This window comes from Podospora anserina, chromosome 1, assembly GCF_000226545.1.
Source record: "Podospora anserina S mat+ genomic DNA chromosome 1, supercontig 6".
Classification (NCBI taxonomy): domain Eukaryota; kingdom Fungi; phylum Ascomycota; class Sordariomycetes; order Sordariales; family Podosporaceae; genus Podospora; species Podospora anserina.
The window spans coordinates 1,126,355-1,153,299 of NW_001914851.1; the positions used below are offsets into that span (position 1 = coordinate 1,126,355).

The following is a 26,945-nucleotide window of genomic DNA, read 5'->3' on the forward strand; positions in this document are numbered from 1 at the left end:
ACAACTAACAACAACACTAAAATATCAATTTGTCAACCGATTTCCCTGCCTTTTTGGCCTCTCTTTCGCGGGCAGTGACTTTACTAGGCCACCGCCCTACATTTGTTTTTGGCTTCCAAGGTTGTCTTGTCTTCCTTACCCATCAACAGGCATGATTATTTGCATACTTCATCTGCACCCAATTGCAGGCCTGTGAAAAAGCATCTTTTTGTTCTTTCTAGCGGATAAGTACGCTTGCACTTTATTTGGATAGGTCAAAGTGATGATAGCATCTCTTGTGGGTATGCATTTCTCAGGTAAGGCAGATTCGGATGACATGCCAGCCGGTCTCTCTTCGGCGAATTTCTTGTCAATACACGTGCCGTATGGAGAATATCTGTTTGTGCCTCAAAGCCACACTATGGACATTTAGTTTATGACGTACCTGTGTAACTGAAAGTTCTAAATGCCTGCACGAGGTCAGTCGGAGCTCGTAAAAAAGAATTTGGTAGGTGACATTACAAGAACGAGTTCTGATGTTCATGTGTTTACTCTAAGATTATGACTACAGTCTTCTAGGTTGTGAGAGCTCCCAAATAGGTAGTGTCGTTGGTTTCGCTTTAGCAGGATTTGTGGAGAAGGATTACCGCTACTTAATAGAAGGTAGTTATTGGTGCGTACTAGGTTCGGGGAATCACGGGGGCTTTTGAGAAGCTGGCTGTTACGGTTAGTTGAGTACCTAAGGTATTGGCTAGCGATAGTCTTTTCTCAATACCGATTACCTGGTTAATCCGCGGAGCAGGAATCGATGCAGGTTGCAAAACCAGGGCTCAGTGGAGCAGATCAACAGGGTGGACTTTAATAGTTAGACTCAGTTCAGGCAAGCAGGACGCTGCTGAGTTTGGTAGATTGGTTGCATGCTCGTTGAGAAGATTTTATACATGGGTATGGTACGTTGCTTTGGATGTCTTTCTTATTATAACATTAGTTTAATCCCATGCCTTATATTAGCTGTTTGAGTTCCAAACCCGACAGAATCTAGGCTCGGGGTGGTTAGCTACCTAGTGTTACGGTGTATTTTGACAAACTTTTGAGTTCAGTCCCTGGGATCTAAGACAACCCGAAAAGCTACAACATCAATATCTTCTGTCTCGGTAGGTAGATGAACTGGTTGATGACGGTGGCAGGGTGTAGTCTGCATGTGGCGCAGGGTTCTCGGCCCGGCATGAGAATATCATGCCGTAGCTTCCAGGAAATGGAGAAGTCAACTAGGATTGCATGGTCTGGGATTTCTATTTTCATGGGTCGCTGCCGATAATGCTGTTTCACCTATGTCTTCGTGAGATGAAATGGTGTTCCTACACGAGGCACCGGGTGTCTGGTTCGCGATCTGATTGGTTTTGCGGCCCATAAAACACTGCCTGAGATAGCCGAGGTGGGCGAGCTTCGTGGTTGTGGCTTCCAGTTGCGCGACAACTTTGCCGCTGAGCTGCTGTCGACTTAGAATTGAAGAATTTGTTTTCTCACAGATAAATAAGGTTCCATCACAACCGCCCGCCACCCGTATCTCGGCAATGGCGCAGCCAAAGCCGGTCACGCTCATCGCCCTACAGGGCACCTGGACAGGCCCGGGTTGCTGCAAATCCCACGTGTGAATTCTCCAGGCCACCCCCAATCATCTCAAGCCACAGAGCTTTCATGCTCTGCACTGTACCCTGATTAAACCAATTGTATTCTGCTTGGTGCAGGTTTCTGGCACAGGAAGCTCGATGCCTGGTGTACAATGCGGATGACGGGCCGAGTTCGCACAGGGCTCGCAAGTGCGGGCCGTCGAACAGACTGCTCATAGTGCCTTGTCGATCCACGCCAGTCAGTGAATCTTCTTTTCAGGTAAATTTAGTTGCTTAGAAACCTTGGGAGGCCATGTGGTTTTGTTGACCGTTTCTCTGTGCCTGTGCCATGTTTGTGGTTAGAATATACCCTACAGTACTGTGTTCCTGCCTGCGGGATAGAGTGCCATTCCATTTCTCCGCACTCACATATTGACAAAGCTTGTCAGGCGGGGCAGAGATTAGTTCTCCCCGCTTCCAAGGCTCAGACCAGCTCAGTCGTCTTCAGGGGCATTGCTCATGCTGATTGGCGACATGTTTACGAGCAGTGGAGCGCGGAGGGAGGCGGAGCAAGTCAAGAATCCCACTTGCACGGGCCATCTGCCAAGCAGAAGACACTGGTGTGCCTTCCATGTCATCGACAAGCTTCATCAAAATTGGCATCACGAGCGAGTTGGGGGCCGTTTCTTCATTCCAACAGAACCGACAGGCCGAAGTTGGGTTCAAAGGTGGTGAATAACAATGGGATATAAACTTTGTGGGCGCGGGCCTTCTTTCTCGGAAGGGCCCTCCAAATCGCTCGTCAACAGTCCCAGTCCACATGAGCTCCTTCCCGAGGTCATCTGCCAACCTTTCATCGTCAAGCTCAGCTTGTTTCAGCCGGTTCAAAGCCAGGGATGTGAATAGTGTCTGATAGGTTCTATATGCAGCCGCGCTATAAATCCTGACCCTATGGGAGCTTGTATGACCGCTTCATACAATGGCACCATCGGCATCACCCTCCCACACACCTGGCCCACACACGGTCGTCTCTCCCCCGTCCAACCAAAGGCGTGCCAGTACCCCCAAGGTCCGTACCGGCTGCATCACTTGCAAGAATCGACATGTCAAGTGCGATGAGCGCAAGCCGACGTGTTCCCGCTGTGAAAAAGCACGCATGGAGTGCCATGGCTATCTCGCCAAGACGGATCAAAAAGCAGCAAGAAAGTCGTCTAGCAAGTCCGCAACTATTCAAGGAGGCCCGCGGCCGTTACAGATGATACGTCCCGCACGTGTAACGCCTTTCTGCCCCGAAAAAGACATAATCTACCATGACTTCTTCCGGTATACCCTTGTCAACGATCTTGCTGGCTATCTCCACGCCGACTTTTGGTCCCGGGTTGTGCTTTGCGAGGGTATTCGGGACAGTTGTGTCAACCACGCCATATTTGCCATTGGCGCGCTTTCTCAGGCTCTCTTTGTTGAAGCTAGGCTTGATAGATCACTTGCTCGACAATCGTCTGGCTCGCCACCGTCCCCTCCACACTCTCATGTTCGTTGGCACCATATATACAATCCCCACTACCAGGCGGCCATCCGCCACCAAAACCAGGCAATATCGCTGTGTTTACAACGAATACGGGACGATGGAGATACCATGTCCGCTCGAAACCTTCTTGTCATCACGTTGCTTCTCGTCGGCTACGAACTTCTTCAGGGTGATGTAGAAGCCGCCGATGGACTTATGACAAGCGGCATCCGACTGCTTCGAGACTCGATAACAACCCTTAGGGACGCAGCACGCCGGAACACCGGGCCTACCAACTATGTCAACCGCGTAGATGAAGACACGCAAGATATGGAGTACATCCTCCCTTTTTTGAGTGGAACGTCCAACCTGCGTCCCAGCCCGCCACCCCATTACACAATCCCCAGCTCTTCTCTTGAATGTAACGACCTCCCGGTCTTTGGGAAAACTAGCGCAGTGAAGTGTACTTTTCTTTGGGGCAATTTTCACACACGGTGCTTGTTATTTATCTCGCAGGCTATGCAGCGTACCTTTGCTGGACAACCCCTTCCAACAAACGAGAGACACTCCCTCTGGGCAGAACAAGCACAACTTTGGAACTCATCTCGCCAATGGCAGCAAGTGCTATCTGATTACAAAGCAGCGGTCAGCCCTGAAGACGTTCGAACTAGAAAGATAATGTTACTGCTCCTTCTGCAATGCTACACAGACCTCATCTGCCTCGCTTGGTGCCTGGATCCAGCAGGCACAGCTTTGGACAACTGCGAGCCCGATTTCGGCCAGCTGCTCAACATAGCCCTCGAATTCTCTGAGGATCGAGAGCCCATGACCACGAACGGATTTATACTCTCCGGTGGAAACGTCACCGGTCCCCTGATATTGATTGCGACAAAATGCCGAACTAGTCGGACCCTGAGGTGGCAGGCGCTCGAGGCTTTCAGAAAAATGTCTTGGCGGACAGGAGCATGGGATGCCAAAGTCTTTGTGTCTGTGGCTGGTTTGGTATCGCTGGAGGAGGCGGCTCGGGATGAGGGAGGTCGAATAGATCCCATCAACAGGTGGCTATGTACCGGTATCCACTCGGATGTGGATAGCATGAAGGTTATGGGGGAGTATACAAGAGCATCATCTGATGAGAAGGGTGATCCGATAAAGAAATATTTGGTCTTGAATGTAGATGGACGGCGGTTCCTAGCTGAGGGGGAGGGACCTATGGACCCGAGTTTGACAAAGGTTGATCCTGATCTAGGATGTGTTGGGAATACTCATGGACAACTGGCAGGTCAAATCATGAATCATGGTCTCGACGCTGATATGGGTAGCAGCATAAACGGGGCACCGTCGCCAGCTTCAGCGGTTACATGGTCGGATTTTGATTCACCCTTACCTGTACCCACAGAGTTTAACTCAAATTGGGATGGTCTGTCAAGTCGGGAGGATACCTTGGTGTAGATACGATTTAAACCCCACATCATGAGCTTGGGCGATGGATAGAATCATGGACGGCACATATACGGTTATATCAAACGTGTAGGTAGGTAGAGCATACAATGCAGAATCAATGACACCATGACAGAGTTGCCCTGTTTCGAGCGGGATCATTCCTTTTCATAGCCGTAAACGATCGCTCCCACAAGCTTCCCCAGTTCTCGAGTTGCATCACCAGCAGCGTGACACCACGGCGTCATTTGAAGCCACCCGTGAATTAGGTCTTCATGATGAACCCACTTGACATCGACACCTGCTTCCTTCAGTTTGCTGGCATATTCGATGCCCACGTCTCTCAAGGGATCAAATCCGTTTGTGATAACAGCCGCCTTGGGCTGGTTTGCCAAATCTTTTGCAGGTTGGTAGCCGGGAGATATGTATGCATCCAGTGGTGAAGGACCTGCGTTGTGTCAGCTGACATCAAAGTCGGGAATACACTGAAATCACAAAGCAGCTCACCATTCGCCTTTGATGGTCTTGGCATATAGTGCGCCGCAAAGCTGAAGATACCATTGGTGTGCAAGTAATAGCCCGAGCTATTCTCCTTTGCTGCCAGGGTGTCAAATGGAAGGCGAGCCGTCGGGTAGACCAGAATCTGGGCACAGAGGGGCTTCTTGCCCTTGTCTCGGCGCCGTAAACAAACTGCAGCAGTCAGGTTGCCTCCAGACGAGTCACCGCCGCCAGCAACACGATCGGCACGCACGCCTCGATTCCTGCCCTCCTCGCTCTGAACCCAGTCGATCACAGCGTCATACTCATCCAGTTGAACAGGATATCGAAACTCGGGGGCAGGGCGATAGTCGAAACAATAGACCTGGCAGCCAGACCTCTCTGCCACCAGCCTTAAACCATTTTCGAACTCATCCACGCTTCCTACGGTGTATCCACCCCCATGGCAATAGATTAGTGCACCTGCCTCGCCTCTGTCTCTCCAGTCTTCGGCTGACTCGGGATACAGAATCCGGATGGGAATCGTGCCGTGCGGGCCCCGGATCGCCGTAAACTCGACACTGCCGATGACATTTACGCCCTTCTTCAGATTGTGAATACCAAAGATTTTCTGGTGGTGAGCACGCTCGGTGATGAAGCCTTTGGAGCCTCCCAGCTCGAGATCCGGATTGTTGTCCAGGAAGTCTTCAAGCGCGCCGTTGGGACGACGAGACCGAGTGCCGATCGGGGGGTTGGGAATGGATGAAGACATTTTGGGATCTCCGTTTCCTTGACTCATGGCAAAGGTGTTTCTTTGGGTCTTGGCGGCATTGTCCAGGGAGATAATTGCCAGAGGTTCATCTCAAGTAGCTGGAGGAGAGAGGCCCGGTGTGGTAGCGGTGCAAGCTCCGAAAACGAACGTCATGTTGATGTATTCTCTTTGTTGAGGCGGCGATGATGGCAGAGATGAACTAAAGTTGGCGCTAAGAAATTCGCTGCCATCATGACAGTTGTGGTGTCTCCCCGTCTGGAGTCGTTCCTGCCTGTAGTTGGCCTTATCCCTTATCGTTGATGGGGAGGGGTTGGAGGGGCCATGACGTCCCCTTTTTCTCGGCTGGGACTGGGCAGCCAATGGGCGCATGTTGACATCGACAAGAGTCCCACCCTCGTGTTGCTTTTTTTCACTGGTTCGGCGGCTGCCAAGAGCGCGAACCCAATCAATTATCAATTGGCACAAAGAGTGCACAGCCGTCAAGGTCTGGTTGTCGTGCGACGCCAATATTTATTTTGTTATTTTTTTCCACAGACGGCCCTCTTCTCCGCTGGAATCGCAGCAACAGCCCAGAGGAAACCAACAACACTAAACCCGGCACTTTGGCGCATTGCTCACGCCGCCCGCAACGTCAGACAGCTCACTTGCGCGTGATGCGACGACTCGTCTCATAAGACGCGTCTTCCCTTGACTGGGGGCCCCGCCGTTAGACCCGACAATGCGGCACCCGACCCGGGATGGTCTTGCCTGGGACGACAATGGTCTCGGCCCGGTCGCGAGGTGGACCAGACAACCCGACATCGAAACCGTCGAGCGTGTATGTCGCCGCGCCCTCAACATCAACCACACTGTCGACTGCAACGTGCACCTGCATGCCAATGGCGAGTTTAGCAAACTTTATGCCGTCGACAGCATCCGCGGCAAGCACATCATCCGCATCTCCCTCCCCGTCGACCCCGGGAACAAGACCCTCGGCGAAGTCTTCACTCTGCGACTGGTGCATCGCATGACCGACATTCCCGTGCCCAAAGTCATTGCATGGGATGAGACTGTCAACAATGAGCTTGGGTTCGAATGGCTCCTGATGGAGATGATGCCCGGCAAGCTAGCTTACTATCGCTGGCGCAAGATGACTGACACCCAGAAAGAGATACTTACCAAGCGCGTGGCAGAGTTCCATACCCAGCTGCTCCGCTGCGGCAATCTGGGTCAGGGTTTCAGATCGATTGGAACGCTGGGAACGGGCCCGAATGCCGACTACAACACCGCAGTCACACCCTCGCCTGGCCCCATTGTTGACAGCGTCTTCTTCTCTGGGCCACGCTCCAGTTACCCTGTGGCCCGTGGCCCCTTTGAATCCAGTCATGACTGGCTTCGAGCCTATCTTGACCTCATCATCACGGAGCACACAAATGCTCTTGCCAAAGCCAAGACTGATGACGACAAGGAACATGCCGAAATGGTGCTCCGGCTGGCTCGCAAACTGCTAAGAATGGTTCATAAGATATTCCCTTCCTTGGTTTTCCCGCCAGAGCATACCGTGCTTTGGCACGACGATCTCTCGTTGAAGAGCCTTCTTGTAGACGACAATGGCCGCATAACAGGTGCGATTGGATGGTATGTATTATTTCCCTATCACCGCTCTTTTTGTGTCAACATGCTGACCGCTACTAGGGAATGTGTATCGACCATGCCACGCTGGATGGCTTGTCAGATGCCTGCATTCCTTCGAGGCGCAAGCCGGAAGCAGAAGCCCAGCAGGGACAGTTATACAAATCTGGCTCCGCGCCCGTCAGCTTCTTCCACTTCTGACGAAGACCACTTGGACAATGAAGGAAAGACGGAGCTTTATTGGATCCACCTGATGGAGTATGACCAGACCCGGCTGCGCGAGGTTTATCAATCTCGAATGACACAGCTCTTGGGCCCTGAGTGGGAGAAGGATGTCGACGAAGCCCGGCTCAAGGTTGACTTTCTTGGAGCAGTGTCTCGATGCGGCACCCAGTTTTATCCTGTCAGAGTAGAACAGTGGGTTGATGCCATAGATCGCAAGGAGTTCATCTCGTTGATGCAAGTCTTGCGTACGGGCATCAAAAAAGAAAAGCGACCCGCGACGCCTAGCGGCAATGCCGCTCCAAGCAAAGTGCACTACGAGAGGCCAGCCAGCAGCACGCCCAGCAGAGTTCAACAAGAGATTCAAAGACACGAAAGGATGCATCTTGCTGGATCAGGAAACCCCACCGCTTCGGTTATTTTCAGGACCGGGAGCCCTACCAAAACGGCCGCGATGACAGGCAGCTGGACTCCATCTAGACCCAGTTCTGTCAACAGCCACCGTCCCACAACATCATGGAGAGGCTCGGTCTCGGGCGTCTCCGGAGCGCATCTGGAAACGCCCCAGAGTCCTGTTAGCGTACATGTCCGTCGAAGGTCGTCGGACGGAATATCATTGACCAGCTTGGAACTGCCCAATCCCAAGAGCCCAGTCAACGTGCATATTCGACGCAACTCGGGGTCAACTTGTGTGTCAACCACCTCGTCCATCGTTTCCGGAACGACCAATTCCTCATCGAAGCTGGGATAGTGTTACAGCGGCAAGGATATTAGGGTGAGGTGGAGAATGAAGAAGCCAGTCAGTGAAGAATGAAGTTGGGGGGGGGGGGGGAAGAAACCTCGAAATTGTCGGATGTTTCATGAAGTTGGAGAGACGGGGAGATATGAATTGTCGGTATGAGTATATGTATATAATTTTTCATCCTTGTCATTTGCATGTTGGTAATTTTCAGATTCAGGGGTCAAATGTCAACAATGCTAGCGTCACACCCCTATCTGGTTGCTATGCTACTGCCTGCTTATCTCCGGCCCGGTGCTGTCACAGGGCTCGGTACTTGGCAAGTGCCTCTGGGCATCTGAGTTTAATACGAACCTGGAAGTGGAATCACCGATCTCACCTTCTGTTGTGGCACAGCAGTAGCTTCCCCGCACTTGTTGACGTACGCAATTCCAATTGGGGACTGACAAAACAACAACTCATCCGTGTTCCAGGTTGCATTCCTTTCTTTTTTCTCCTTTCCATTGACCCTTTATGCCTTTGCTGCTAGAATCACGATTCGACATACAGACATAGAGACCAAAAGATGGAACACGGCATTTTCCCCGACCGGTTTGGGAAGTTCTCCCCGAGCTTCTACTCCCAGGCCCAACGCCGCCGTGAACAGCCACAGCACCAATCAACTGGCGCCAGCGGACACCCAGACGATTCGACAGATCGGACCACCGCCAAATTCTTCCAGCACACATCGGCTCCCCGTATCTCTTCCGACGCTGTCATTGCTGCGTCTCTCAAGCGCCAGTACCCTTCACTTCAATTGACTACCGTGCCCGTGGACAATGTCGACATTCTGGCTTATGCCTCCAGCGTCCCTGACGATGTCGCAAGTTTCCATCAGGTGGAACCGGAGTCCTCTGTATTTCCGGCCGACCTGAAATGGAACTATTACCTCCCGCCCGCCAGGCGACTGGACGGTTCCAAAGGGGGCATTGCCACGGATTTGCACTTTGGCAAGTTCCTGTATCGTTACAAGGGTGCAGAGTTCATTGTGTATCTGGCTGAATGTCGAGACGGATCGAGTTCTTATCCCCCTATCGTCAACTACTACATTCTGTCTTCTCCTCCCGAGGTCCACTTGGTTGAGAGTTTGTTGATGACTGCGGGGCATTCGGCGTTTGAGCTCAAGGACGAGATCTGGGTCTTTGATGGAGGGCGGTGGCAAAAGTCGAGGGAGCTGTTTGACAGCGTCCAAAAGTCGAGCTGGGACAATGTCATCTTGGATGAAGACATGAAGAAAGCGCTGATTGACGACCACACGAGCTTCTTTGCCTCCAGGGGCCAGTATGAAAGGCTCAAGGTGCCTTGGAAAAGAGGACTTATCTACTGGGGTCCTCCCGGGAACGGAAAGACGATCAGCATCAAGGCCATGATGAAGACGCTTAGTGAGAGGGAGGAGAAGGTGCCGTCGTTGTACGTGAGAAACTTTGTTTCGGTGAGTTCTTCCCGTGTAATAGGGTGAAAGGCGACGTCGACTAAGAAGCACTAGTATGGCGGCCCTGAATACGCCATCTCCATGATCTTTGCCAAAGCAAGGCAGTACGCGCCTTGCTACCTGATCTTTGAGGATCTCGACTCGCTGGTGACAGATGGCGTGCGAAGCTACTTTTTGAACGAGATTGATGGTCTCAAGAGCAATGATGGCATCTTTATCGTGGGCAGCACGAACCATCTGGAAAGACTGGACCCCGGCCTTTCGGTGAGTATCTGTCCTGTCTTGGCTGACCGCTTGAGTGTATAACTGACAAGATGGTAGAAACGTCCCTCTAGATTCGACAGAAAGTACTTCTTTCCGGACCCCAATCTGGAGCAGCGCGTTGCATACTGCAAGTTTTGGCAAGGCAAGCTGAAGAGCAACAAAGACCTCGAGTTTCCCGACAGCCTGTGCAAAGCTATTGCCGAGATCACGGACGGCTTCAGCTTCGCCTACATCCAAGAGGCGTTTGTGGCGGCGCTGCTTGTCATTGCGAGAGATTCGGAGACGTTAGATTTTGGCTCCGCCCTGGAGGTGGGATCAGAGGACGACTGGGTCAGCGTTGATGTCCCTGACAGCAATGGTGGTGGCGACGACACCGACTTGGAGAAGCTGATCTTGTGGGTGGAGATCAAGAAGCAGATCGAGATTCTGAGGCAAGGAATGGGGGAGGAGAGGCAGCGGAGGGTTCGGTTTCAGTAGGGAGCAGCTGTGCATGAATGCCTGATAGTAGGTATGGCGGGATGCGAGAGGAGACTATTTAAGGGAGGCAATAGGTTTCTGGAATTAAAGATCCTTTATTTTGAACAGTGCTAACTTTTAATCACTACATTTATACAAAACAAATTCATCTGTCGGCTCCCTCGAACCTTCTTAGGCTGCTGCTATCGCTCATCTTCCTCCTCCTGACACTAATCGAAGACAGTGGCGTCCCACTGCCGCTTCCACTAGCACTCGATGGACGGGGAGATCGCGCACTGGCCAGTTCCCTATCAATAACCACAATATCGCTCAATACGTCCATCTTTTCCAGCGCATCCATGACCTCCGGTGGTGGCTCCGCGCTGAAGATATTCTGAATGTCACCATGCGGATTCAGACCCGCAAAATACTTCCACTTCCGCCACCTGCTGTTGCGGCCCCTTCTGCCACCCCATATCCTGCGCCGCTCCCAGAGTCCAATCAGCAACAGCAAAGGTGCATTGACCGCTCTGATCACGGCAACGTTGACGTGATGGAAAACTACGGGTCCAACAAACCACTTGAGCGGCAGCATGATGAGAAGAGCCAAGAGGTTAAACGGCGGGGGGTATGAAAAGATGGCATCCGACTTGACGCCTTGAAAGGTAAGAACAGCCCGGCGGAACTGGATCTCGGCCGCCTCGTTGGAGATGATCTTGGAGAAGGTGTTGGTCAGGATGGCGACGAGAATGGTGAGGAAGAGAGTGTTGCCCAGGAAGGCAAAGGTGATGATGAGGGTCGGACCGAGAATGATGTGGAAGTCAGAGGCGCGCTCGATGCCGGTACCATCAAGACCGAACCAAATCCTAACCCATGTCAGTAAAGCGAAACAAGACACGCAGGACACGCAAGACACGACAAATGATACGTACCACAAGAGCCACTTTGTGATGGTGGCCCATGTCACACTTCCCTCCAGCTTTTCATCCCCCGTCGTCCTTGCCAGCAGCAAAAGGCCCATCACAAAACCGGCAAAACACCAAATGGCGATAAACGTCAGCCGCGTAAAGTCTCTCATCATGGCATGCAATGCAATAAACACAATGTTGTCCGGCATCAGCGTAAACGCAATCCTCGTCAGCAACACAGGTGCAGCCGTGCAAAGCACAGGCATGGCGTAGAACGCATCGCTACTAATCAACAGCTCCACCGTCCTGACCAGCCCGTACGCCCCATAGATGAACACAAAGGTGATGTCGAGGAAAGACCACAGGTTCTGCGCGTGCACTTCCCATCCATGTTCCACAATGGCAGCAAACTGCTCCAACACCCACCCCGCGGCAAACACGTTGAAGAACGTTTCGTACGTGTTGACATGGAGGCCGGCCAGATGCTTCCCAAACCCATAGTGTGTCACCGTCAGCATGTAAAGGACAAGCAGGACGATAAAGTGCAGGAGCTCGATGCCGTTTCGGATCCGGGGAACGATCAGGCGATGGTGGTTGAGAATGGCCGCACGACGGGGTTCGTACAAGGAGACTGGATGGTGCTTGTAGTGATCGGGCAAGATGTCGACAAACGAGAGGGGGGTGTACACGACTATGCCACGGTAGACGGCATCGACGACGCGCTGACAGGCAGGGGAGCCTATGAACAGCTTGGACTCGGAGATGATGGCCAGCTCGAGACCTGTCAACTTTCGTTCGTGGCCGCCTCGTTCCTGAACAGCCCATTGTGGACGGCGTGCGCGGATGGCTTCAGGGGCTGCGTCGCAGGGGTCAAAGCCGGACACGAGAATGTGGGCCAGCAACAACAGGCCAGATCGACCGGTGTGATCTTCGTGGAAGCGGCGGAGGATGCGGATTGCTAAGAGTTCGCAGAGGGTGGCGCGGGATTCGTTGACGGTTTGTTGAAGAAGCTCGTGGGCGCGGGGACGCAGGAATTGGACACGGTTCGCAAGGAGGGAGTACACGATGGCGGGATCATTGGGATTGTACAGCCTGTCCACCAGTGGCCTCACAACCAGTCTGTCCAGCCGTGGAGCCCTCAGCTCCTCGAGCGTGTAGTTGTCATTGACGGCGGCAATGACGAGCCGGCGAATTCGGTGAATCGTGATATATACGGGTATGGCAGGGTCGGGCCTGGGCAGGAACGAGGCACTCTGACCGTGTCCTCCGCTGTTGTCGCCGCCATCATCTCGACTTGGGCCGCCTCCTCCTTGTCCTCCGCGCGGGACGAGGCGCCTTAGCATAAGCGGCGCCACGGTGTCGTCGTGGTCGTGGTCGGCGTCAAAGAGGATAGCGGATGCTTCGGGATCGTCGCTGTCGCTCAAGTAAGGATCGTCACTCAAGCCACCGTCGTTGTTGTCGAGCAGTCTGCGCTCGGTTCCCAGACCCATTCCGAAGCGCCTTTGCGTGCCTGTGTCACCTGTTGTCAAGATGCATTGGTTTAGTGCTCAGTCGTGAGTGTGGACAGCTCCCAAGAAAAAAGGGCTCGAGGAGAGCAGTCGAAATAAAAGTAAAATGGAAGCCACGATGCGACTGGAAGGAAACAGTGGCAGTGGGCCTAGAGCGGGCTAATTGTTTGCTGTCCAATGTTCACGACAATCCCATAACGTAATTTACCGTTCGCCGCCATCTTGGCAAACCCCTGACGGCCAGCCGAGTCATGCGGACGGGCCGTGCCTTTGATGCCTCCATTCCGGCTACGAGATGCACAAGTAGATGTTGGATGGTGTTTCGTTAATGGAAATTGGAAGTTTGAGGTTGCTGACTTGGCCGGGCATTTTTCTTTAGGAATTTTGCAGGAGCGCCAGGCACAATCGACGTCATTTTTTTCGGTTCAGGGCACGTTGGACCTAAACTGTATTCGGCAGGCGCCACCAAGTCATCACCACCTCGAGTCACCGCAACAAAATTTGTTTCGGCTCTATGAGTGAAGCGTTTCGGGATACACGCACCGGAATGTTCATAGAGTTGACATTTGTAATGTATGTCCTTGAATTGATCCATATGTACATAGTAGTAACGATAGTTGGCAGTGAGAGAGTCCTATCTATGCATGTATCCTGCGTTCCCCCCCATGGAGGACCATTATCCTGAACAGTTGAAGCCTAGGTACAATGTCCTCCTCTGCGAGTGCCCTACTTGCAATCTCAAACCTATCCTTTCAGCTTGCACCCGTCACAAATTCTGTCCTCTAAATATCCTCATATCACCAATTCCTATTTGCTCCTAACATAGTCGCTCACTGAGATGGTCTTAAGTCTCTTTTCAACCCGCCCAAAACACAGACTGATATGGATAAACCCCGACGGAATTTAAGCAACCTGGAATACTACGACAAGTCAGCATCTCATCTCAGTCAGCGATGGCTCCTTATCATGAGGTGTACCCCTGAAGTAAGCACTGGCAAGCTGCGGCTGACACTAGCTCACCGTTAGCGAATCCTTTGCATTGAGCAATAACCCTTTTCAGCTGTAGTTTTCTCATAGTGGCGCGTGGCGTTTAATTACCCGCTGAGCCCTCAAAAAGGTCCACTTCCCACGTTGTTGTTGCTGACACCCTTCAAGCGTTTGCATCGCATTTCTGTCGATATCACATGGTCCGGTAGACCACAATCTACCTTTACCTTCGTTCGTTTCAGCAAACCTCAATCTCAAGATGGGGCGGTTTTCCTCTATCGCCATTTCGGCACTGTTGCTGTCACCTGTCTTGGGCCAGACAGAATCACCTGCGGCAGTTCCAGTCAAGAAGAACCCCAAACGCGGTCTTGTCTCCACGCCCAACGAATTCTTCCCCAGAGATGACTTTATCTGGTCCGATCCTTCATCGCCGCTGTCATGGTACTGGAACTTTGCACCCGATGTCACAGAGGCCTATGCCAACATCTCTCAATCCGAGTTTGAGTTTGTCCCGAGCATGTGGGGCGCCTACACCCCCAACGGCACAGACACATACTTCTTGGGCAACTTGACCGAGAAGTTCTCCAAGCGAAAGCCCTCTCACGTTCTCACCTTCAACCTGCCTGACCAGTCTTTCGAATATGGAGGCAGTGAGATGACCCCCGAGATTGCCGCGAGGACCTGGGTCAACAACATTCTACCGCTCAGGGAAGAACACGGGATCAAAGTCGGCTTCCCGACCGTCTCAGACCCGAGAGGAGGGTGGGTAGATCCTTTCTTGAAGAACTGCTCCAAGATGAATGATGGACACGGGTGCGAGTTTGACTTTGTGCCACTTCATTCATTTGGCGGTTTCGGGACCTTGAAGGACAACATTGGAAAGTGGCAGTCAAAGTATGTGTCGTTGCCCCTACACTAGTAACACGCCGATTAACGCTGAGGCAATAGATTTCCCGAAAAACCTCTTTGGGTTACTGAGTATGGCTTCCATGACCAGAACGAGGCCGAAACCCAAAAGTTCTTCAACGAAAGTTTAAAGTACTTGGAAGAGCACCAGGCAGTGGCACGGTACTCGTGGTTTGGTGCTTTTAGAAAAACAAAGTCGAATGTGGGGGAGGAAATGGCCATGCTGGACCAGCGAGGCAATCTGACAGACATTGGCAACTGGTATCTGGACCGCGCCGCTGCTCTCAGGACCCCAGAGGGTGTTTTGGCGGCTGCTTGCACCTTGGAGAACCCATGTGGTGGAAGCGGAGCGGCTGGAAGGGCGAGCTATGTGGGTGTGGCTGGAATAGTAATTGGGCTTTTCCAGCTGGGTGTCACTTTCTGGATGTAAGCAATGCAGGGTAGCCACGGGCAAGCTTCCCTAATCGTTTATAAGAATTGATAACTAAAGCTGGAAAACGACCATGGACAACGTTGTTTAAAACCGCCCAGAGGTTCACCAGGGCACATTTCTGCCAGAGTGATGAAAATACTCCCCATTGTTTGACTCCTTTAGGCCGTGCAGAATCTTGAGCATATTGCCAACGCTCTCACTGGGCTCGTATATGGCATTTTCCCCGCCCATGTCCGTCTTCACCCAGCCCGGATCCACCAGTGCCACAACTGCCCCTGGGAGGTGCGATTTGATGTCCTCTGCTTGGTGGACGGCAAGCATGTTGAGAGCAGCCTTGCTGATGGAGTAGCCTGCACTCTGTCGTGGCTTGTGGTCAAGACTCACAGCCATGCTTCCCAAACCCGAAGAGATGTGGAAGATTCTCACTTTTGGCGATAGCAGTTTGGCTGTGAGCAATGCCGAAGTAAGGAGAGCCGGACCGAGAACGTTGGCGGTGATCATTTGATGGACAAGATCAGGCTCAAGGTTCAACGAATTCATCTCTGGTTTGAGGTTCAGAGCGGCATTGTGAATCAAGAAGTCTACTTTTTGGTCCGCCAAAATCTTTTGCTTTCCCAACGTTTCTACAAACCGGTTGATCGACTCTGCTGAGGAAATATCGCAGTCCAGTATGATGGCATTGTGATTCTTGGATTCCTCGATCACGGACTGCAAATTGCCGACATCGGAGGTGGGGGAGCGGACACAAGCAACAACGATGTTGGCGTGGTCTTGTGACAGTTGGCGGATGAATTCCAACCCAATACCGCGGTTTGTTCCGGTGACGACGTAGACTGGCATCTTGGTTCGGAGTCGGTTTGTGAATTTAAAACGGTTCTGGGGAAATGGGACAGAACCACAAGGACCCTGGAACAATGCGGAGGGGAGAACATGTATAGATATACCCGGAGTGCTGGGCTCAGTGCCCTGGAAATTGTTCAAGGGCCCCCACGGATGGTACTTTATTTTATCTGACGTCACGAATTTGGCCGAATACTCCTTTAAAAAGTAATGTACACTAGACCGGTTGCTGTTGTTATTATTCGTTGTGGCAATACTTCAAAACTCTTGTAGCCCAGGCATCATTCCGGTGTATTGCATTCTTGTGTTTATCGTGTCCAGTTCCCATCTGGAACTTCAATTCACATGCCGCAGTTGCTCGTATCCTGACTTGCATCCACCTCCAATAGGCCATTCTCATCCGCACTACGTTGCTTACTTGTGTTGCCGTAAAGTGAATCAATGCTGAAACGTGCTCTCCAGACTCTTCAAAAGCTCGCCAAACACGGGCTGCAAAAATACGGTGGCGAAGGAGGCAATGACTGCCACAAGGGCAAGATGCAGTACTCCAAACGACAGCTGCTTCCGTGTCCTCTGCCCTCCATGTGTGGCGCCAGCACCTACCATCTTGGTGAGAGGTACGATCCCGTCTTCCTTGGCTGTCTTTCTGGCAATGTCTAAGCCTGGCAAACCATCTACACTTTCCGAATTCTTGAGCGCCCAGTACCTTTTTTTCGTCAGAAACACTTTAAAACTGTTACGGAAAGAGGTGCGCTTACTTCTCTATGCTCTCCTTGGAATCTCCCTTGTCAAACCTGTCGGCCTTCCTCGCAAAGAATTCGTTCAAGGTTGTTCGCCAATCTTTGAATTCGAAATAAGGGACAGAGAAGCCACAACTGCTCCCAACCTGGTGCACATGGACAAGAATTATGCTTCTTGCTCCGGGAAGGAGCCTGACCTCGTGCTTCTTGACAAAAGTATTGAAGGAGTCTGTTCCATTTTCGAGCACTGTGCCGTGGCCGAACAGGCGGACGATGCGTGGTGGCCCTTCAAATGCGTTGAACATGACGGTTATCCGTCCGTTATTCTTTTCGTACAGATGAGATATGGTCTCATTGCCGGAACCACTGAGATCGAGGTACCAGAAAGTCTTGGTGTCGAGGATGCCGAAATAGGGGCCGCCTTTAGGAGATACGTTGACATGTCCTTCCGGCGACAGAGGGGCGGTGGCCACCCAAAACACTTTTTGGGCCAGTATCCATTTGACAAGGGACTCGGGAATTGTTTCGTAAAACTGCCCCATTGTGAACATGCAATGTGATGACAAGGATATAGAACGGCAAAGGTGGAAACCAAACGGTGGGCACGGCTGACCACAGGTGTTCCTGATCGAGGGACCGTAAATCAGGTAGTTTACCAGCGGCGGTAAATAGAGGGACCGTGGTGCTATAAGAGTTTGAACAAGCGCGCAGAGAATGAAGATAAAACAACCATTACAGAGCTGGAATAATATGAGCGGACAGCGGGAGCTGTTTGGACATTGATAGCGATGAATCACATTGCGACATCGCAGGCAGACAATGCCCTGTAGTAAGACGGAGCAACCTGGAAGGCCTGCCCAAGTGCAACCCAATAATAGGCCGCTAAGAGCCGCCCGCCCACATGGTCCTGGACCACTGGATGCAACGTCATCACTCAGCCCTAACCCTGGGCGGTTCGGTCTCGTCCCAATCAGAGAATGGCTATCGATAAGGTGGGTGATGGGAGCGGGGTTGCGCTGCGTACCACTTTGACATCTGCCCAACGACACAAACAGTGATAACCCGATCTCGAAACGACAGCAAAAGTCATAACCTTTCAGCATCTCATTAAGCATCTTTACCTGCTTCAAGACTCGGGCCGCGATGAAGAGCTTTCTCCTCGGCCTGGCCGGCAAGCCATCACCGGAACCAGAGCCTGCCCAAACGGCGCAAGCTCACGCTCTCAAAAGTGGGACTGACCTGGCCGATGCGATCACCGAAGGCATCAAAAAGCTTTCCACATCAGACCGGCAAAATGATTCTCAAAACGAGCCGGCAGCTAGCAATAGCCAAGATGAAGCCGCAAAAACAAGGACGGCCTCACCAGACGACCAGGAGGATTGGAGCTCGGGTGACGAGACGGTCGTCGAGCAGACAGTTGCACATCCCAGGCAGGACATGATTGACCACATCATGAAGAGCTTGTGTACTTCCCTCGACACCAAAATCACTGAGTTGACTCAGTTCGCCAGTCTCGCCAAAACTGAGAAGGCATTCAGTGTCGCCGACTTGCCAGCAGCTCCCAAGAAGGGAAAGACACCTACGGCGGACAAGCCTCGAGAGCAGCAGGAAGCCAAAGAGACTCTGAAGGAGGAAAAGAAGAGCACCGAGGAGGAGGAAGTACCCAAGCCTATGAAGCTCTCTGACCTGTCCAAATCGAAGAAGCCAACCTCAACGTCTGCAGCTCCTCCTCCACCTCCTGCCCCAGCCCCCGGTGCTGAGCCTGAACAAGACTTTGCCTCGCTCATGCTAACTGCCAAATCTCAACCCTCTGCGGCCTCACCTAGTTTCCCGGCCACCTCTTTTGGCGCATTGCAGTTCGCGAGCATGCCGTTTATGGCCTCGGTCATGACGAATTTCCCCCAAATCGAACCTTCATCTACTCAGCGGCCTTCCCAAAGCTTTTCTCGTTCCATCAGACCGACGCAAACGCCAGCACCATATATCGCACCAGCCCCAAGCTTGCCTCTATCTCCGGCCCCTTCGCCGCCAGCAGGGGATCACCCATCACCACCATCCTCTACAAAAAGGAATGCCAAGCGATCATTGGATGACGAGCTGCAAGGGCCAACAGCAGCTGATTTGAAGCCTCACTTTGGTCATGAAGAGGTCTATTCACGCAGAATTTCGGGTATTTCGGCTCCTTTTGGGTTTGGCCGTCCCAGTCCGAGAGCGCCCACTGTATCCTCACAGATGCCACAGTCGCGACAACTTCATACGGCTCCGCAACCTCGCGCACCCAACTTCCCACCAGGGCCGCCTGCTGCGTCTAGATCGATCCCAAGTGTCGACTCTTTCTTTAACGCCCCTCAACTTCCGAGAGATTCGTTTATTCCAGAGCAAGAATTATCTCCCAAAACGGTAGGTGATGTTGCTACGCATGCTACTGCAAGGCGGCATCTCAGTGAAGCCGAGGTGGAGCCACCCGAAGACCACGACGGGAGACGCAAAAAGGCACGGCGAGCCACGTCTGATAGCCCCGCCGGGCTGATGAGAAGCGGAAACAAGTTTGCCTGTCCCTACTTCAAGCGGAACCCTCGCAAATATCAGAAATGGACGTCTTGCCCGGGCCCGGGATGGGAGGAAGTTCATCGAGTCAAGTATGCAGTTTCCTCGACGTCGATCTCGTGGTGTCTTTTATTAACCAGACAGCAGGACTCATCTTTACAGACGACACAGGCTCCCAATCCAGTGTCCTCGTTGTTGGGACACCTTTGAGGAAGATACTATTCTTCAAAATCATCTCCAACAGGACCCGCCGTGCACCATGCAGCAAAACAGGATTCCACACGAAGGCTTCACCAAGGATCAGGAAAAGAAATTGCGAAGTCGCAAAAAGGCCCAGCCAAACATGACGGATGAAGATAAATGGGTTGAGATCTACATGATCCTGTTTCCAGACGATGATCCGGACTCTGTCCCCACACCATGTCTGTGAACCCCCTCGACCAAACTCCGTGCCGAGTTCTCGCGCTGACAAGTCACAGACTACGATGACCAGGACGACGATAACGCTACCCCTGCCTCGGGCTTGGGTTCTGGTTCGAGCGATCTGGAGGATTATGCAACGTTTCTCAGAAGAGAAATGCCAACTCTTGTTCGTCGTGAGCTCGAGGTGCTCTTTCAAAACGAATCCCGAGATGTTGAGGACAGACTTCGATCCAAGGTGGAAGACATCATGGTCGGTCTCCAACCAAAGCTAATGAGCCTTTACCGCCAAAGCCAAATGCCACTCAGCGAATATGGTCCGCCGCAGGACATTCCTCAATTGCAAATCCCGGCAGATCAACCAGCGCAGTGGGATACTTTGAGCAGCAGCGATCTCGCCACCCCTGCCATGTCGACTGGCACCGGAACAAGCATTGACCTGGGTGCAGGGATGCATCCGACGTCCCCATATCAGCAAATGGCCGGCGGGGAGGGATTTGATTCCACCAATCTCGACTACAGCTCATTAGCAGGTCTCGAGTGGGATGGAAACCAGCTGCACTCCAACACTGGCTATCAGTTTCAACAGCAGGCCCAGAACCTGAATTGGGATCAAGAGTTCAACAAGTTGCTCAGCCCTGTGGTGTATGCTCCGCTTAATGGAGAACTCAATTTTGCCACTGGGTTTCAGGGAAACTTTCAAGGTTCATACCAGGGGTAAGGGGGGTGAAAACATGACCGTAAAACTTTGGGTCAATGGTTATGAGTTTATGACAGCCTTTCTGTATTTTTGTCTGGTGATGAATGATCAGTAGCTGAAGAAATACAACAGCGTACATTTCTTATTTGAGTAGCTCGGGGTCGCATTGCCAGTGTCTTGTTGGTAGCGAAATAGCCGCCGGATATACTACCTTGCCTTGGTGCCGCGTGAAGCATTCAGCTAACACATGGTTGATATTTGTGTCTAGCAATGCTCCCGCTGTGGAACCACTATGGACAGATTGCACTTCTGATATTTGATAACAATGTCCTATCCAGCCGCCCGTGTCTTCGTGTCTATTGAATTTCACCTGACATCAAGCAAGTCAAAATGGCACTCTCAAGCATCTTATCTCTTGTCCTTCTAGCATCGGCAGGCAAGGCGAAACAAACAACAGCAGCTGTGTTTCCCTCTGCAAAACAGCAATGTCCTCATCATCCAGCAGGCCGCTTGGAAACAGCTGCGCTGCTACCGGTTTGTCCACTTCCAGGGCACATTGGCGTCCTGTCCGATGAAAGCCCCAATGCTATCGCGTGGGACTACCCACCCAAGTGCATTTCACCTCCAGCAAAAGACAATACAACCGTCCCAAGAATCGACTGCCTGTTCACTTCGACCACCTTTCGCAATGGCCACGGCATCAGCTTGGTTTCTTCCACACTGACAACATCTCATATTGTCGGTGTTGGTTCATTTGATGATGAGGCCCCTCCGCTTGGGGTGCAGCGCCGCGAGAATCTTGGTTCTGCCTACGAGATTGTCCCGGTGGAAGGGAAAGGGTTGGGTGTTGTTGCCAAGCGCAAGATCAAGCGTGGAGAGATTGTCATGTCTGACTACCCTTCCCTACTTATTGGGACAGGCTTCTTGGGCACCGCACAGCCCCATCATAGGAGACGGATGCTCAAGCAAGCCATCAACCAGCTTCCCGATAAATTGAGGTCCAAGGTCAGGGGTTTATCGAGAGGAGCAGAAAAGTACGAGGTGGACGCCATCTTGGGACCGAATGCCAATACGGTCATGATTGGAGAGCAAGACGGGGAGCAAATGCATGTCGGCCTGTTTGCTGAGGCTGCGAGGATAAACCATGGCTGCAGACCAAACGTTCACTCGAGGTTCTCGGAGAGGAGGTTGACAATGGAGATCATGGCTCATGTAGCCATCGAGCCGGGAGAGGAGATCTTGATGAGCTGTAAGTGCTGGACTATAGGGTATTCAACACACATGCATATTGCTAACTGATATGTGATAGATGTGCCCATCACAACTGTCCGTGATGAAAGACGAAAGTATCTCAAAGACCATTGGGGATTTGACTGCAAGTGTCAACTGTGTACTGGTACGAAGAATGAGATTGAGGAGTCAGAGTTCTATCGACGCCGCCAAAAGAGTCTCAAGGAGAGTATTGAGAGCGCGCGTGCCGAAGGTTCTTCAAGGATGCCATTGTCATGAGCGGCGAGTGGCATGAGTTTAGCGAGTGGGACATGGTTCCCCCTCTTGCGCCTGAGTACCATGATAGCCTGGCAAACTTGCATTACGCAAATGGGGATTTGTTCAATGCGACAAGATATGCGAGGATGGCATATGATGGGTGGGTGAGGTTTGGCAGTGTGGATGATGAAAAGTTGGAGCACTCGAGAACGGTGCTGGCAAAGATCGAAAAGGAGTTTGAGAAGAGTTTGAAGTTTGAGAAGGACTAACAACCAGGCGTGTATATACTTTGGTTGAGATTTAAAATTTCATTCTTCTTGTCTGTTTGTTGATCACCGGAGCCAAAAGTCGTCGCCGAAAGAGAACCACAAAGCCCAGCCACACAGTTTGGTTGTCTACCACATCGACTTATTACAGGAATACCTGTGTCGATCATCACATTTGTAAATATACCTTCCTAATAGACAAATCCCATGCATCGGTTCCGGCACCGGAGGCACGGGACAGATGCAGGAGGGGTTACATTGGTAGCTCAGCTCTACTTTACGTGTATCGAAAGTGACAGAGGCAACCATTGTGTACAACCCTCATGATTCTACAAATAGCTTATGGCCTATGCTGGCTTGCTATGTGTTCTGCCATTGTTGCAATCAGCTTACAAGATCATGCTGTAAGCCACGGGGTACTTGGGGAATGGTCCTAACGCCATGTATAAGGAGCTGATGCACAGGGCTAATTTGTCACAGCATCTCACAACCTGGAAATCAGTGGAGAGCCGACTTGAAGATTTCAGCATGTGGTCTGTTACTGCGATAATCACTGCCACGCTTTTCGCGCAGGTGGCAATAGGTCAACCTCCGAATGACTCCCACTTTTCAGATGTCGATATCGACACTGTGGCTTCAGGGATCTTTGGCAACCGAGGACCATCCACCAAACCAACATCGCGTTGCAAAGCCTTCCCCGGAGAAACCGCGTGGCCATCTGTTTCGGATTGGGCCAGTTTAAATCGCACTCTAGGTGGGGTTTTGCTCAACCCTTCCCCCCCAGCCTCGGTGTGCTATCCGACTTCAGCAAGCTTCAACACCACGGCATGCAACTTTTTGTTTAATGGTGCTAGTCAAAGCACTTTCTGGTTTGATGATCCGGTCACTGTTCAAGGGACCTGGCCTCAGGGTTTGACATGCCCCCTCGTGAGGAACCCTCAAGCTAATGCCACCTGTACGAGGGGAGGTTATCCTGTTTACGTGGTCAATGCTACACAACCAAAACATGTTCAGTCAGCGGTGAATTTTGCAAGAGAAAAGAACGTTCGGCTGATAATCAAGTATGTTTACTTGGCCGTCCTGCATCTGTGTCTGTGCCTCCTGCTGACTGACGCATAGAAACACGGGTCATGACTTTCTTGCTCGCAACATCGGTGCGGGATCTCTGAGCATCTGGACCCATAATCTGAGAGGTTTTGAGTTCATATCAGATTATAAGCAACCCGGAGGACGTTACCGAGGTCCTGCTGCGTGGGTTGGCGCTGGACTACAGGTCTATGACGCGTTTAGATATGCACTGGCGCACAACATCACTCTACCTGCTGCTTCTTGTCTTACCATTGGGTCTTACGGAGGTTGGATATCGGGTGGAGGCCACTCCCCTTTATCATCCAAGTATGGCCTAGGAGTAGACCAGGTTTTGGAGCTCAAGGTTGTGACAGCCGACGGAAAATATGTTACGGCAAACCCGACCAAAAACGAGGATCTGTTCTTTGCTTTCCGAGGTGGTGGAGGCAGTGAGTGTTTTGCGTCTGCTGTACAAAGTATGCCACCGAAGCTAACAGACAAACCAAGGCACATATGGAGTGATAACCTCGGCCATTGTGAAAGCCCATCCTGCCATCAATCTGACCATCGCGTCCTTCAACTTCAATCTTGGCAACACACCTTCTTCGAGCCCCTCCTCAAATCCAACCATTACCAACAGCACTGCATTTTGGCTAGGCTTCAACGCTATCTTTGCTTTTGCAATTCCTGTTGTAGATGCAGGGGGTTATCTCTGGACAAATGGACTGCCTTCTGGTCCTGGCTTCGCCATGCAAGTCCAGGTGCAGATGCCGGGCTTGTCTCCAGGTGAAGCACTTGCTTTTACTCAACCTCTTCTGGATGAGCTGAACGGCCTTGGAATACCTGTTGCAAACATCACCGTCCGCACCCAGGTTTACAGCAGCCAATCGTCGACCGGAGCAGGCGGTGCTCCAGGTGCAGGTGGATATTTTGCTTCTCGTCTGTTCCCGCGGGCGGCATACGTTGATCCTGTCCTATTCTCCAAAGCCATGAACGCCTCACGAGTACTGGTTGAAGCGGGGTATACGTTTCATGGACTCAACATGGCTCCCACGCTCGAAGCAGCAGGCCACCCTTACCCAGCAGGCGTCAACCCCGTATGGAGAGAAAGTGTCATGCACGCTGACATATTCGGATTCAGCAAGCTCAATCTTGGAACAGCCACTGATCAGCAGGTCATTGCAGCCCAGCTTGCTCTGACACAACTGATGGAGCCCCTCAAGGAGGCAACGCCAGGGGGAGGGAGCTACCTCAACGAAGGGGATCCTCATGAGCCGAACTGGCAACAGTCATTCTATGGGGACAATTATTCAAAGCTTGTTAGGGTGAAGAAGACTCGAGATCCTTGGGGTGTATTTTGGGCGCCGACCACCCCGGGAAGTGAAGAGTGGAAGATTGAGGGAGAAGGGGGGCTTTTGTGGAGGCAGAGTGGTCGACTTTGTAGGGTGTAAAGGTGTCAATGTTTGGAACATCGTTTGTTTATTGCGGCATGCTCTTCGAGGGAAACAATTCGAAGATAGGTACCCACTCCACATGAGTGAAAGTTAAGAAGCTGAACTTGACCAGACTCTTGTGTTTTACCGACATGGTATTTCATCTCTGCATTTTCCTCAACTGTCTCCAACCCAGGAGGTGCATTTGGCCGAAGGATTGGCCAATCAATCTTCTCATCCGTCCCACCTGCATTATGTGCTTGGCGACGATGCAACACGATTGACACGTGCAGAAGAATGTGCATTTAATTGACCGTAGCATTCTCTGAGCTTATCCTTGCAAATGGAACCGTCCGCTCTCCGTCCCCCACCTCGGGTATACCGGGCTAGATTGGAAAAGGAAGCAGCTCAACCGTCGTCGATATATGTGGGAACGATGTGGCAGGGAGACATGCCGATAACGCTGGGAATGCTCACTTTATTGGATCCCGTGTAGACGGCCCTTGCCATCGGGGAGGAAGAGATGGAAACTCCAAGACGCAGCAAAACCGAGACCCCGGAAAGATGGATGCAACTCTGTCTTGTGCAAGCACGTGGCAAGGACTCGCCTTGTTCATAAAGATCATCTCCCCGCTCCCACCCAGACGTTATAGTTACTCGCCCCAGGTACCTTGTTTCCCCTGTGCCAAACCACCACCATGGCGACCTTCCAGAAGCTTGCGATCCTCTGCCTCGGTGCTTCCACTGTGCTTGCCGCCCCTAGCGACAAGCACAATGGCAAGAAGACACCCAAGGTGTCGCCCATCAAGCAGATCTCTCTCGGACCGCGCCCCTACTGGCTCGTGGATCAGATGGACGAGGGGCCTCTCAAGAAGAAGCTCGCCTCTTGTTCAGAGAAGAGGATGAAACCCAGCGACTGGAGCATTTCTCACCGTGGCGGTGGCACCCTTCAGTTCCCGGAGCATACCTACGACTCAATTATTGCTGGTGTCAGTGTTGCCCATTCACCCCTTAGGAAGAATCTGTCTAACTCGAGCCCCTAAACAGACCAGAATGGGAGCCGGCATTCAGGAATGCGATGTCACCTTCACCAAAGACCTTCAACTCGTCTGCCGCCATGCCCAATGTGACTTGCACACCACAACCAACGTCGTTTCTCTCCCTGAACTTAATGCCAAGTGCACCACCCCCTTTCAGCCTGCTTCTGGGGACAGGCCTGCTAAGGCCAAGTGTTGCACTTCGGATTTCACTTTGGCAGAGATCAAGACGCTTTGTGCAAAGATGGACGCCTCGGATCCGAAAGCAACAACCCCGGAGGAGTATCTTGGTGGCACAGCAAGCTGGAGGACCGACCTCTACGCCAAAACCTGCAGCGAGGTGCCTACTCTCAAGGAATTCATCTCTCTGGTTGACGATCTCGGTCTCAAGTTCACGCCTGAGTTGAAGGCCCCCGAGGTGCCCATGCCCTTCAATGGCGGCAACTACACCCAGGCGGCTTATGCCCAACACATGATTGATGAGTTCAAGGCGGCCGGTATCAAGCCAGAGAGGGTGTGGCCACAATCTTTTGTGTATGAGGATATCCTGTACTGGCTAAAGGCTGAGCCAAAATGGGGAAAGCAAGCCGTGTTGCTGGACGAGAGCGGCGATGAGCCAGGTACATTCCCCTCTGCTGTCGCGAGGCTCAAGGAGTACAAGAAGGCCGGTGTTAGGATTGTCGCTCCTCCTCTGCCCTACTTGGTCACCGTTGATAAGAAGGGGAAGATTGTGCCCAGCAGCTATGCCATCGAAGCCAAGAAACAGAAACTCGACATCATTACGTGGAGCTTGGAGAGGAGCGGTTGGCTTAGTGACGGCAGCGGAGGAGGATATTACTATGCAAGCGTGGCCAATGTGACCAACGGCGAGGGAGATGTGTACAATCTGTTACATGTGTTGGCTCAGGATGTGGGAGTCATTGGCGTCTTCTCTGATTGGAGTGCCACGGTCACATACTATGCCAATTGCTTCGGCCTGTAGTCGACCAAGCAACATACACGAGTATGAGCGAACTTGATCATATGTTGGGCTGGCGACCTAGGAAAGTCACTGGCTGCGAAAATGAGGCTAAAATGGCCAAAAAATGGTAAGCAAATTGGTATTACAGTAGTTGT

The 26,945-nt window shown here is 52.0% G+C and overlaps 12 protein-coding genes across 12 annotated transcripts; 8 read left to right on the top strand and 4 right to left on the bottom strand.

The window, feature by feature from the left end:
* Positions 1-2,568: 2,568 nt before the first annotated feature.
* PODANS_1_24530 (uncharacterized protein) lies at positions 2,569-4,548 on the top strand (the record flags this gene model as incomplete). The annotated part of the gene is made up of 1 exon (XM_001906744.1): positions 2,569-4,548. The coding sequence occupies one exon, from the start codon at positions 2,569-2,571 to the stop codon at positions 4,546-4,548; it is 1,980 nt and encodes a 659-aa protein (XP_001906779.1).
* Positions 4,549-4,694: 146 nt separating this feature from the next.
* Positions 4,695-5,875, bottom strand: PODANS_1_24540 (uncharacterized protein; the record flags this gene model as incomplete). Its single annotated transcript, XM_001906745.1, has 2 exons — positions 4,695-4,854; positions 4,908-5,875. Coding segments are annotated over 2 exons (1,128 nt in total), but the record flags the coding sequence as incomplete, so codon positions are not given.
* Positions 5,876-6,503: 628 nt separating this feature from the next.
* On the top strand, positions 6,504-8,369 carry PODANS_1_24550 (uncharacterized protein; the record flags this gene model as incomplete). Its single annotated transcript, XM_001906746.1, has 2 exons — positions 6,504-7,402; positions 7,460-8,369. 2 exons carry the CDS (start codon positions 6,504-6,506, stop codon positions 8,367-8,369), a joined length of 1,809 nt encoding a protein of 602 aa, XP_001906781.1.
* Positions 8,370-8,886: 517 nt separating this feature from the next.
* Positions 8,887-10,569, top strand: PODANS_1_24560 (uncharacterized protein; the record flags this gene model as incomplete). Its single annotated transcript, XM_001906747.1, has 3 exons — positions 8,887-9,828; positions 9,883-10,092; positions 10,150-10,569. Coding segments are annotated over 3 exons (1,572 nt in total), but the record flags the coding sequence as incomplete, so codon positions are not given.
* A 145-nt stretch (positions 10,570-10,714) lies between these two features.
* On the bottom strand, positions 10,715-12,946 carry PODANS_1_24570 (uncharacterized protein; the record flags this gene model as incomplete). Its single annotated transcript, XM_001906748.1, has 2 exons — positions 10,715-11,414; positions 11,481-12,946. 2 exons carry the CDS (start codon positions 12,944-12,946, stop codon positions 10,715-10,717), a joined length of 2,166 nt encoding a protein of 721 aa, XP_001906783.1.
* Positions 12,947-14,108: 1,162 nt separating this feature from the next.
* PODANS_1_24580 (uncharacterized protein) lies at positions 14,109-15,287 on the top strand (the record flags this gene model as incomplete). The annotated part of the gene is made up of 2 exons (XM_001906749.1): positions 14,109-14,845; positions 14,900-15,287. Coding segments are annotated over 2 exons (1,125 nt in total), but the record flags the coding sequence as incomplete, so codon positions are not given.
* A 105-nt stretch (positions 15,288-15,392) lies between these two features.
* PODANS_1_24590 (uncharacterized protein) lies at positions 15,393-16,130 on the bottom strand (the record flags this gene model as incomplete). The annotated part of the gene is made up of 1 exon (XM_001906750.1): positions 15,393-16,130. One exon carries the CDS (start codon positions 16,128-16,130, stop codon positions 15,393-15,395), a length of 738 nt encoding a protein of 245 aa, XP_001906785.1.
* Positions 16,131-16,568: 438 nt separating this feature from the next.
* PODANS_1_24600 (uncharacterized protein) lies at positions 16,569-17,985 on the bottom strand (the record flags this gene model as incomplete). The annotated part of the gene is made up of 2 exons (XM_001906751.1): positions 16,569-16,836; positions 16,889-17,985. The coding sequence occupies 2 exons, from the start codon at positions 17,983-17,985 to the stop codon at positions 16,569-16,571; spliced, it is 1,365 nt and encodes a 454-aa protein (XP_001906786.1).
* Positions 17,986-18,013: 28 nt separating this feature from the next.
* PODANS_1_24610 (uncharacterized protein) lies at positions 18,014-20,558 on the top strand (the record flags this gene model as incomplete). The annotated part of the gene is made up of 3 exons (XM_001906752.1): positions 18,014-19,509; positions 19,562-19,839; positions 19,897-20,558. 3 exons carry the CDS (start codon positions 18,014-18,016, stop codon positions 20,556-20,558), a joined length of 2,436 nt encoding a protein of 811 aa, XP_001906787.1.
* A 369-nt stretch (positions 20,559-20,927) lies between these two features.
* Positions 20,928-22,294, top strand: PODANS_1_24620 (uncharacterized protein; the record flags this gene model as incomplete). Its single annotated transcript, XM_001906753.1, has 3 exons — positions 20,928-21,805; positions 21,878-21,955; positions 22,021-22,294. The coding sequence occupies 3 exons, from the start codon at positions 20,928-20,930 to the stop codon at positions 22,292-22,294; spliced, it is 1,230 nt and encodes a 409-aa protein (XP_001906788.1).
* A 346-nt stretch (positions 22,295-22,640) lies between these two features.
* PODANS_1_24630 (uncharacterized protein) lies at positions 22,641-24,810 on the top strand (the record flags this gene model as incomplete). The annotated part of the gene is made up of 4 exons (XM_001906754.1): positions 22,641-22,695; positions 22,794-23,381; positions 23,503-23,808; positions 23,879-24,810. The coding sequence occupies 4 exons, from the start codon at positions 22,641-22,643 to the stop codon at positions 24,808-24,810; spliced, it is 1,881 nt and encodes a 626-aa protein (XP_001906789.1).
* A 680-nt stretch (positions 24,811-25,490) lies between these two features.
* Positions 25,491-26,811, top strand: PODANS_1_24640 (uncharacterized protein; the record flags this gene model as incomplete). The annotated part of the gene is made up of 2 exons (XM_001906755.1): positions 25,491-25,781; positions 25,840-26,811. 2 exons carry the CDS (start codon positions 25,491-25,493, stop codon positions 26,809-26,811), a joined length of 1,263 nt encoding a protein of 420 aa, XP_001906790.1.
* Between the last annotated feature and the right edge of the window lie 134 nt (positions 26,812-26,945).